Consider the following 12,281-nt stretch of genomic DNA (forward strand, 5'->3'; position numbering starts at 1 on the left):
CATCATATTTACCAACATGCGAAATTGCTACAAAAAAAACAACATGCGATTTCATAAAAATACCAACATGCGATTTCCAACATGTTTTTTTTATAACACGCGATTTCACAATCGCATACGAGCGTACAATAAGCCCTATTGTATGTTACTTACATTTTCTATATATATATGTGTGTGTGTGTGTGTGTATGTATGTATGTATGTATGTATCATACAAATCAAACTATAATATCAACCAAATCATGGTTGAATGTATGAGTTATGGTAGATATCATTCTTGTTCTTGATTCCTCAAAATTGGATTCTAATGGGTGATTTAGTACCCATGAAAACACACTAAAGCATAGTGTCCAAATTGAGTGTTTAGTCAGGATGTAATTTTCCTTGTATACATACTTTTCTAGTAATAATTCCAAATCTGAATCCATCAACAATCCCATGAACTCACACACCTTCGTTTCCCTATTGTAGGGTAACTTCTGTGTCTAAATCTTCAAGACTCTTCAACTCACATTTTATGGAAGCTTTGCAAACCGTGAGTATACTCGAATCCCCTTTTACGTTTTAATCGCCTTTTGGGTTGTAACATTTATAAAATAATCAAACACACTCATGCACACAATCAAACTTATGAAATCACTCAATCCATGAAACATGTTATTTGTTATACTTAGGCTATTCATGCTAGATATCCATTCATGCAACTACTTATCATTAACTTTGCTAGCCTACCTTAACATGTATAGCGCTATAGGAGTAGCACACCACCCGTTTTCATGGTCTATGTTGTTAAGTATTCAATCATAAACGGTCTTGTTCACTTGTTGAAAAGATTACGCTCATGAAATCTTTGGTTTGACACTTAGGTTGTGCATGCTAGCATGTAATTTAACTTAGTATACGAATTGCGATGTTGGATTCGAGAACGTTTTTATTATATTCTATGTAAAACCAAACTTGTATGATTGCCAACCTTTTGTGTTGACATATACTTTAATACATGTTGCACGAGATGTATGATGATGCTTGAAGAAATCTACTTATGGTGGATTAGAAACGCACTTAATTTCTATGTTTTGTATTTCTTTTCGTTTGTTTATGTTCAAGATAAAATATTGTATTTCCATTTCAAGACAATGTACTTCCTTTTAGTATGAAATGAAATAATGTTGTATTGATTATTGTCACAAATAGTATGTTATGAAGTCTCGAACAACCTCGTTTTGTTTCGCTCCGACATTTCCGCCATCGGTTGGGGTGTGACAATCTTAGGGAATGCACCTAGGAATAACCAAATGACAAGTCCTAAAATTCAACTAGACATTAAACATTGTTATGCTCAAGATATACTTCAACAAATTTTTGAAGATCATGATGGTTATGTTTTTTCTTTATTGGCTAATGAATAATGTGACGTATCCAAAAAAGAACAAATGGCCGTTATTCGATTTGTGGACAAATATGGGTTTGTTAAAGAGCGGTTTATTGGGCTTGTTTATGTCAAGGAGATGAACACGTTAACGCTCAAATCAGCTATTGAAGATTTATTTGCATGACATGGGTTGAGTTTGGCTAGGATTAGAGGCCAAGGTATGACGGTGCAAGTAATATGTCGGGTGAGTTTAACGGATTAAGGGCTCTAATTTTAAAGGATAATGTTTCGGCTTTCTATATTTATTGTTTTGCTCACCAACTTCTACTTGTTGTTGTGGCAATTATTCACAAACAAACACCTATTTGGAGACTTTTGAAACGGTAGCAAGTTTAGCAAATGTCGTTTGTGCATCTTCTAGACGGGAAAATAAGCTTCGTGAAAGTCAAATAAGTTACTTGGAAGATACCCTTTGTATCGGAAGTAGGTTGAATCAAGAAATGTCTCTTTCAAAGCCCAGAGATACACGTTGGAATTCCCATTACAAATCGCTTTCTCGTTTGCTTACTTTATATCTAAACAATAGGGAAGTTCTTCAGTGGGTTGAAGAAACGAGTTTGAACATTCCTGGTGCCAAACAATCAGATAGACTTCAAGAGGATATGAAAAAAAAATACATATACACTTGATGTTTCATATTCTAGACATCACACACACATTGTCCCAATGTCTTCAAAGAAAGGAGCAAGATTTGTTGAATGTGGCTTCATTGGTTTCTTCCACCAAAAGCCAACTTGAAAAGTTTAAATTGGAAGGTTTAATGAGTTGTTTGAGAAGGTTAACTCTTTTTGTGACAAGTATGAACTTGAAATGAAAAATATGGATGATGAATATACTAACCCAAAGTGGCCAAAAAGAAAAACAAACACCACATATCAACACTATTATGAATATGATGGCTCCAATGTGGTTCTAGATATGCAAACACGAGTTTTGTAAGCGTTTTAACGAGGTAGCATCGGACTTATTTGTTTGTATGAGCAGCTTGAGTCCATGTGATAGTTTTGATAGGTTTGACAATCTAAAACTACTAAGACTAACCTAGATGTATCCATATGATTTCAATGAAACCAATAAAAAAACTTCCAATTCAACTTGCGGCCTACATTAATCATGTGAAAGCGAATACACAATTTGTCAATTTGGATGGTTTATCAAGTTTTGTAAAATTAATGGTTTCAACAAAGAAACACCAATCATTGAGTCCAACTTGCGTAATCGGATTGGCAACGACAATAAGCAATAGTTGTATATATTATATTGAAAAAGACTTGAATAGAAAAATCTCACATGTTATGAATATTTATTTCAAAAATTTAAAACCCATAGTGAACAACTTTAAATATGTTTGTAATGACGTTTGACAAGTTTTGTTGATTATATGAAGTTTAGTTTGATCATCCTTTTTTTAACATGACCGGACCTGATCGACCCGTTACGAACCGATAAAATATAATATATAGCTAGGGCATACAATCCTTAAAAGTTACTCGCGCCTCGCACCCATGGAAAAAGATTCTCAAGTCCTGCCACTAGCAAGTCTAAATATCACACAGGCGACATATTATAGCAAGTAACAACTTATCCGACTATACATTTCTAGTTGGAGTTTTGAGTGACATAATAGAAGAATAGAAGATACAATACCAAACGATGAACTACACAAATGCCTGCCAAATTCTCGGGTTTGAAAACCAGCAGAAATTAACTACATATGGCTTGTGCTGTGTATATCTTCAAAATGGAGTGTTTGCTTAGTACACCTTCATGATTCCTGAGTTAGTGAGTTGAGCCGTTTCTTTTTCTCGTCTATGCATAACGCGTAAAAACTCATCGGAACATAAATGACCATCTTGATTTGCATCAAATAGGTGAAATATCAGCTCTATTACATTGTCACTCAGTGATACACCGCATACCTGCATACAACCAACTCAAACTTTATTCAACATGTAAGTTTTTTTTAATCTAAAACGGGTCGAATAGAAAAAGTTTGACCAAAAGAGGAACAGGTCAACCGGACCGGATTACAGTTAATCAGGTAATTTTTGCATGTCTGCATTTTCGTTTTCTTTTTCTTTGATATAAACTTTCTAGTAATATTGCTAATAAGTATCAGTTATCCAAATAAAAGTAATAAATAACTAAAAAACAAAGAAAAAAAATACAACAAAATACAAACTGACTTGCTAAACTGTCAGGTAAAATGCCTATTATTGCAAGAAACAGAGAACTTGTTGCTATTTAAGATAATTTTCTTAGTTGCTTGCTACTTCCTAGAATTAGAAATTAGTGCAGTATCTTATTATTTTATGCAAAAGCCCTCACACTAGATAACAGTAATTATTGAATAAGTGAAATAATTAAAGGGCTGCCTTACATGGGAAGCTGCTCGTTGAAAATCATTTCTTGTCAAGAACCCATTGACTTGCCCATAGCTGAAAAGGGCTAGAGAAAACGGCTGCAATTTTTTACGTAATTCTGCAAAGTTTTTGAATTCCTCAAACGTAATGCGTATATCTTTAAGATCAGGCTCCTTATCTATTTCATCCACACGGTCAAGCAATTTGTTCATATGACGTATATCACCAGATGCAACCATTGACAACATAAAATCTTTGGCTGGTATTGCACCACTCGAATTGAAATCATAATGCGAGAACTCCAACCCTATCATCTACACAATGCGAAAGAAACACAGCATTATAATCAATACAATAAAAATAAAACCGTAAAAATAGAGAAATTCTAATTTAACATGCTTACATTGTACCTTATTTATTCACAAATGGATCGTTTCAGATTACATTTTGCCTAAAACAGGTCAAATTAGGTCCAAGTCCAATAGGGTTTTCTAAACTAGAAAGGAAGTTTTAACTGGGTTGAAGGTCAACCAAAGTGTACTTCATTAAAAAGTAACACAAATGAACATAAAAAAGTTTTTTCAGGTCAACCCAACCTAGACCCATATTAGAAAACGAACCATCTTGACTCAAACCTCTTTTAAACATTGAACTGTAATTTAAAAGTAAACATATCCAATGATCTATTTTCTGATTTTTCTCGCAAATAATGACATTGAACAGTGAAAAGATGACCGTAACAACTATATAAAAAGAACTGTAAATGAGAACCATTTTCAAAGATAACAAGTCACATGATACGTCAGATGTAGCTTGTAATACAAGTGCATACCTCATCATGGAGATCCCTTAAAAACTGAACAAATTTATCATGATGCAGTCGCTGGTTGCCATCTTCACCAAAGAAGTAGTGCACCAGTCCTCCATTTTCTACACGATCTCCAATCCTAAGTCCAGTGCGATGTCCCCTCTTATTAAAAGACCCTTGTCTATTATGACTTCGCATCAACGCCATTACTTTTTTAAATTCTTCTCTATCTATCTCTCTGAAAAGAAAATATAGCTCCCAATTTAGAAAAAAAAAGGTTCAAGACAACAATTTATAAAACCAGTCAACGTGTTTTTATAGTAGCATACTTAAAAAGATTAAAGTTGCAATAGAAACCTACCCATCATTGTCAATGTCAAACATTTTGAAAGCCACTGAAAAGCTGGACTCAGGTATGGCGAGTACTGTAACAAAAAATATATACCTGTGAACAAAAAAAAGGATGTCAGTATGCCACTAATGAAGAACAAGATGACCTAATAGTATAAAAAATGAAAAGAACATAGATATATTTCATGAGATGCAATATAACTCACTCTTTAAAGGATATGCGGCCATCGTTGTTTACATCAAAAAGCATGAAAAATTGTGAAGGTGCACAATGCAACTCCCCTGGCAGCCTTTCTCCTCTAAGATATCCTTCTCTTACAAGGTTCGACTCAGACGGAGGGAAAACAGGAACAATAGCACGCATCAAATCTCCAGGTGTCATAAGAGTTTCCCCTTCACTATTCTTGACTGATGCAAAATACTCAAAGACCTTCAAACAAAACAAGGTTTCAGTGTTTGACCACACAAGTCACAACTAAAGTCTACAAAAATCATTAAGTGTTGATATATTTTTTACATTGGTTCATCTTTAGATACAATAAAGGGAGACATCATAATAACATATAATAAAATTCAATCACTTGGTAAAGTTCACAGATGAAAAACTCATCTAATGATAACCATACTACTTTAAGCTCTTATCTCACAAGTTTGGAACTTAAGACCTGAGATTCAATTGCTCAATGACGCTTTCGTGCACTACACAAATACATAACATATAATAAAATCCAAAATCATTAAAATGTAAGACCTTTGGAACCATGTCCACCACAATTATGCTAGAACCAAGACCAGTTGCGCGTGTGCCTGCAGCGAAACACGCAAAAGGCTTGGAAAATGGAAGACTTGGAACGATATAAAAATGATGAATCTTACATTGATACAATTACATTTTTCCTACCAGATACTAAGTAGAAAATAAAAGGGAAAAATAACTAATACAAATATCCCTTGTCAACTGCACTCATGCATTGTGATGCAAGGAACACCTAAGAGTATATGGTCAAAAACTAAAAAGTTACAAGTATATGATGGTATCAGAATAACTCAATCCTTGCTAAACCCAATTTTGTCAAATTCCTGTTGCATTACAGCAGCTATGACAAAAGCCATGTACAATATAGGGCATTACAATGTGCATCATCTAAAGTGAACTGGCAGCAATCATTCTTGATTTTTTTGGCAAAAAATTATCTTGATCCTGATTTATAGATTACTCATGATCAAAATAATCATTAAAGAACTGCAGAAAAAAACAAGTTAACCAACTCCTCATCTGATTCTTTACATTTCAATAATTATTTGGTGAACACCCATCCAAATTCCAAACACCCCAAGTGATACAATTCCTTTCTTATCAAAGCTCACACAGTCACACATTGGCCATAGTTTCAAAAGAATAAATGTATTCCATCTCATCCTCCCTCATTTACACACAGTTTCACACACTAGCCCATATTTCTTCAAATCCTATAATCTTCTAAGAATTCTATGCATCTGCATGCATTTCTTCATCAAATTCAGATGGTAATTACATCAGATGTAATGTTGTGTAAAAAATTTCAACAGCAACCAAAACATTTTCATTACCTTTTCAGGCGGACTTAACGACCTCAATCTTTTCTCATAGTTGAAGAAGATCCTTCTCCTCAACGCATCTGTTTTCGCATCAAAAGAAATCAATGATCAACGCAAAAACTTGACAAGAAGCCCTAATTCATATAAATTATACGTCTACATAAGAAAGCAATCAATATAACGCTAATTCAATAATTCAATTCCATAAAACATTCACCTCTAATGAAGAAGTTAGAACTTGACAAACTTTGACCTTCGTACGACTTCTTCACATCGTCAACGGTTGCGGTCAACCAATCAGCAAAGCTCATAACCGATTTAACCGCATGCGTAGAAGATTCCGAAGGATAACACCAGTAAAGAGATACTCCGACGCCGATTCCGGTGCCGGCGACGGCGGCGGAAATCCACCGTAATAAGTTAGGGTTTTGGTTGTAGGAATTGGAATTGGAACCGGTGGTGGTGGTGGTGATTGGTGCGGCGATAAACGAAGAGGATGCAGAGGAGAGTGATCGGATGTGGCGGTGGATGGACGGAGTAGATCGCCGGAGAGAAGACATGACGGTGGATGTTGGTGAAGGTGAGGTGAGAGTTGTTGTTTTGAGAAATAACCGTCATGTTGCGCCTTAAAACGAGGCCTTTTCCGTAGTCCGTACCGTACCCACAGAAAATTTTGGCTTTGCCTGTTTTCCTTTTCCTTTTTCGGATCATAATATTGATTTACGAGATAAATATGGATGATAATAATTACAAGAGGGTGTTTGGGATTTTCTTATTTCATTTTCTTGTACTTTATAAAAATAAAAGAGTTGAATGTTATTTTAGTCCATGTTGTTTGGGTTTTACCACTTTAGTCAAAAGGTTTTATTTTTCGTTTGTGGGTTTAAAAAGGTTTCACCGTTATCATTTTAGTCCACTTGGTTAACTTCATCCATTATTTCTGTTAACGAGACGGGTAATTCGGTCATTTTATATGGCCGAATTGCCCTCCTAGTTAACAGAATTACATATAAAATGACTGAATTGGCTTTCTCGTTAACAAAAAATGGATGAAGTTAACACAGTGGATTAAAATGACAATGGTGAAACCTTTTTGGACTCATAGGCGAAAAATGAAACCTTTGGACTAATCTGTCAAAATAGCCCAAACCACATAGAATAAAATAACATTTAACTCAAAATAAAATGTTGGTTGTAAAGGAACCCTTACATGTTTCTTAATATTACGGTTGAGGATTTTTAAGCAAGATTGTAATTGTAAATATAGTGGGTGTTTGGGTTAGCTTATTTTGAAGCAACTTATAACTTATTGACTTATAAAAGTTAATAAGTTGTTTTTATAGTATTTGGTTTAACTTATTTAAGTTGATTTTGTGTGTTAAAAAAGTTGTTTTTGAAAAGTTAGAAATTCTAACTTATGACTTATATAAGTTAATAAGTTGTTTTTGAGAAGGAAGCACAAACACCCTCATATCTAACTTTGTTGAGAAATTCAGTTTCTTAAGTTAGAAGGTATATGATCCATGTGTTGCATACTTGCATGAGCCCTACTTTACTCTTAATGGTCTTTAATCCCAATAATTATATAATACTCTAATTTTCAACATTTCTGTGCAATAGAGGTTGTACATAATGCAATATTAGTTGCTCTAATTTTCAACATTTCTGTGCAATAGAGGTTGTACATAATGCAATATTAGTTGTATGGTGGTTTTTGGAAATCTGTGGGTTGTACCCTGGTTTTTGAAACCAACTTTTCTAACTATGCCACATGTAGCATCTGTTGCTGGTACACACGAATAGAGAGAGAAAGATGGACCTCTCTCCGCATCACCGCTGCAAACCACCGCAAACTACATCCTCCACCTTATGATTGAGCAAACGGAGTATGAATCGCAAGAACAGGCGCATGATAGCTAAAGAGTTATGATCGTTTTGACAACGAAGGAAGAGGATAGGTTGAGCGGCGTAGCAGCGGCGATAGTCGCTGGAAATGTCATGGTTGATTTTCCGATTGGGTGGTGGTGAGTGAAGACGGTGACAGTAGGATTAGGGCAAGAGGATGTGAGTTGAAGGTGAAAGTGAGATCTGAATTTATTGCCCCCTTTTGAACAGGTAGGGTTTCTACGTCGCTAATCCATCCTCACTTTTTTTCTTTATGCCTGTTACTTCCTCTACTAATTTCCCCTTTACTTAACAACTTGCCACCAATCAGCCGCAAAGACCACAACCTGAACCTTCAACCAATGTCTTTGTTTAAGGTACATCTCTCTCTCCCTCTCTCTTTCGTCATCATTTTCATTTTATATGAGGCAATCTACATATATTTTTCATTGTTTATGTTTATGTAAATGAGTTTTTGTATTAGCAACAGTAGGCTAATTGATTTAGATAGTTATGTGTTCTGTTAAGTTGTGTGGTTTTACAATTATGAACGACTAAAATGCAATGTACATATTACATATGCCTAATGTAATGTTATGATCCATATAAACAAATTATTGTAATTTGGAAGCTCTGTTTCCCAAAATTGAGGGTCAGGGTTTATCTTATGGTTATTGCCTATGAATATGTTTTGGTTGTTTTAATTGATATAACTGCTTGATTCGAACCAAAATCACAAATATTAGATACACTCTTCTTTGTAAAGTTCGTTCACTTTAACCACTATACTCTTCAAATTCAGTATCTTCTTGCAACATTTACCTTTCATACGATTAACGGTGTTGCAACTCATATTACCTTTAATATAATCAATTCACCCATGAGTTATTGAAAGCTTATGTATGTTGTTCAGCTTTTATTTTATACCAAATGCATTTATAATCAAATAAAACTTTTTTATAGTATTATTTTTCAGATAGTGGTCAACATGAAACTGCCTTATTGCAGGCTATCCCAATTTCTTCAAACAAAGCATCTGTTAAGGATGCATTCAGTTTTGTTGTTGAAAACTTGGGATTCAAGTTTATGGTGTTAAAAAGTGAGTTGATTTATATAGACAAAGTACGAGCTTTTGAAATGTTTGTCTTATGTAAAGCATAACAATAAAGCAAATTGCTGACGAATACTTTAAAATCATTAAAGTTGATATAATCTTTGTGGGCGACAATGGTTTGGAGGGAAGAAGATTGTTACGCAATCAATTTGATGGCAAATTTAGTGTGGTCTATGTGGAACTCCCTGGAGGTACAATATTCTCCCATACAGTTGAAGAGAACGAAAAAATTCTCGTGCAGCTTGGTCGTGAGATGCGATACTTCATAACACTTTATAGTTCATAGGTATGTTCATACATAGGGATGAGCATTTGGTACCGGTACCGTACCGTACCGTACCGAACCGGTACGTACCAGGTATATTTGGTACCGGCACCGGTTCCCATTTTCCACGTTTTCCGATACCGATACGGTACCGGTATTTACGGGTAAAACATCGGTAAATACCGTTACCGTACCGGTACACCTTTTCCCCCTTTTTAGGTACCGGTACCGAATGAGTACCGGCTCATCTCTACTCATACGTGCTCACTAGCATACAAGCATTTTACCAGCCACTAAATATCTTGAAAGTGGAAAAATGGAGATTTAAGTCAATTTAGCTCCCTATAGTCACTTTATCAAACTCTATATTTTATGTTCTTTATCCCCCAAACTAAGTTGAATATATACGTGTTTTTGCTGTGCTATCTTATTATTTGCATGAATGACTCTGAGATGCTCTGCTTCAGACTTCTTATTTAGGGTAACAACCTTATACGGATTTTGATTGTGGCTGCATTTGCAGTGTTCGGTTATGCATCTACTTAAGAAAGAAGAAGCAAACTTTTTAATCCATTGCTAGGGGAGACTTATGAAGCAGATTATCCAGATAAAGGCCTTCGGGTTTTTGTGAAAAGGTTATAACTCTTTACTAAGATAGTGAATTATTATCTAAGCCTTTTAGAGTGAAATACTATGTTAAATCCTTCCACTCAATTGTTTTAATCTTGCTACAGGTAAGTCATCACCCGATAACTTCACTCTAAATTTGAATCTTGGATCCTAGCAATGTAAATGGTAGACGCCAAGTTTTTTGAGAACATCCCCGTGCTGCTCTTTAGAGTGAACATGAAGTGCCAGAAGACGTCAACCGTAACTTAAACTGCCACACTTTATGTAATACACAGAACCCCGTCGCAACGCGGCGGACACTAATAATAGTTTTATCACTAAATTTAATATTTTGGTGTGGTTGTATGATTATTACGGTTTTAGATGCATGGAATCTTGACCAATTCAATTCAAGGTAAAAGAAAGACGTGTTAATCATCCAAACGGTTAATTATTCAGACATTTATATATTTATACTTAATAAATAGGTAACTGGTTATGTCACGTATCATAATTCTATGAGCTCATAATTTTTTTTTTGTTTTTCTTATATCACTCATTCGTTCGTATACTATTTCTTAAACTAAAGACAATAGTAACAGTAATAAAATAAAATATAAAACCATTGGAATGATTAATCTTTTGTGTAAATTGTCCATATAATCAAGTAAAATTAGGGCATGTTTGGCTAAGCTTATTAGAGTTAAAAAGGATTTTTGGGAAAATGACTTTTTGAAAAGGAGTTTTTTAAAAAAAGTGTTTGGATTAGCTTATGTGGTGGGAAAAGCCAATAAGTCAATAAGTTGTTTTTTAAAAAGTGTTTGGCTTGGCTTATTGATGTAAATAACTAAAAGGGACATTCTTTCATAAGGGGTTGTTAAAAAATAAGGGGTATATTGATAATTTGTTGTTTGAAAAGCTATAAGCTGATCAAGAAGTCACAATCTCTTAACTTTTCAAAAACTCATTTTCCTTCATATCAAAAAACCATTTTAAAAAGCATTTTTCCATTTGCCAAACATTAAAAACTCCTTATTGGCTTTTTGATAAGTCAATAAACCAATAAATTGGTTGGAAAAGCTTAGCCAAACATGCCCGTAATTGGCCACTACAAATATGTAACTTGGGTAAATTAACTTGTTTGGGGAGTATGTGAATTAAATAAATATGTCACTCAATTTAATTGGTTTCTAGTTAGGAAAGAAAACTACCGAGAAATACTAGATATTTATCATTTTACAAATTGATGGGCATGAACTAAAATCAAGTGATCAGCCCACAGAAGAATTCCTGATGGCCCACGAACAAGAATACTAACGGCCGCCTCCCACAGATTTTGCTTATTTGCATTTTCTTTTTCTTTTTAGTAAATTGTCAAAATCTTGAGGTTTGAATTTGTTTATCATTTTCGTTCAAAATTACTTTTTTTTAACCATATTGTCCATCACTTTTGCAACATTTTGCCACTTTCATCCAAATATCTAACTAGTTTAGAAACATCCATTAGCTGAGAGTTTTTTTGAAATTTCATAGTATTTATTGCCCTTCCCAAATTACACCTACCAACCATCTTCGATCAATACTTTAACCATATTGTCCATCACTTTTGCAACATTTTGCCACTTTCATTCAAATGTCTAACTAGGTTAGAAACATCCATTAGCTGAGAGTTTTTTTTGAAATTTTATAGTATTTATTGCCCTTCCCAAATTACACCTACCAACCATCTTCTCTGATCAATACTTTATCAATCAAATTCAATACACCCATGAATTAAGTCTTCAATATCACCACTGCCAAATTACACCTACCAACCGTCTTCTTCTATTACGTCATCTTTATCTTTTAATTTCTTGATTTTCATTTAAAATTGTGTT

At 34.4% G+C, this 12,281-nt stretch overlaps 1 protein-coding gene and 1 long non-coding RNA gene across 2 annotated transcripts; one reads left to right on the forward strand and one right to left on the reverse strand.

The window, feature by feature from the left end:
• Positions 1-2,944: 2,944 nt before the first annotated feature.
• On the reverse strand, positions 2,945-7,195 carry LOC110915013 (calcium uptake protein, mitochondrial). The gene is made up of 7 exons (XM_022159633.2): positions 6,750-7,195; positions 6,545-6,612; positions 5,161-5,384; positions 4,965-5,048; positions 4,628-4,841; positions 3,813-4,109; positions 2,945-3,351 (listed from the first exon to the last, which is right to left on the reverse strand). The coding sequence occupies exons 1-7, from the start codon at positions 7,090-7,092 to the stop codon at positions 3,187-3,189; spliced, it is 1,395 nt and encodes a 464-aa protein (XP_022015325.1). The 5' UTR covers positions 7,093-7,195; the 3' UTR covers positions 2,945-3,186.
• A 1,110-nt stretch (positions 7,196-8,305) lies between these two features.
• Positions 8,306-10,842, forward strand: LOC110916474. The gene is made up of 4 exons (XR_002579785.2): positions 8,306-8,647; positions 8,748-8,793; positions 10,319-10,430; positions 10,530-10,842. It is a non-coding gene; the product is annotated as an uncharacterized LOC110916474 (long non-coding RNA).
• The last annotated feature ends 1,439 nt before the right edge of the window (positions 10,843-12,281 follow it).

This window comes from Helianthus annuus, chromosome 16 (genome assembly GCF_002127325.2).
Source record: "Helianthus annuus cultivar XRQ/B chromosome 16, HanXRQr2.0-SUNRISE, whole genome shotgun sequence".
In the NCBI taxonomy this organism is placed as follows: Eukaryota; Viridiplantae; Streptophyta; class Magnoliopsida; order Asterales; family Asteraceae; genus Helianthus; species Helianthus annuus.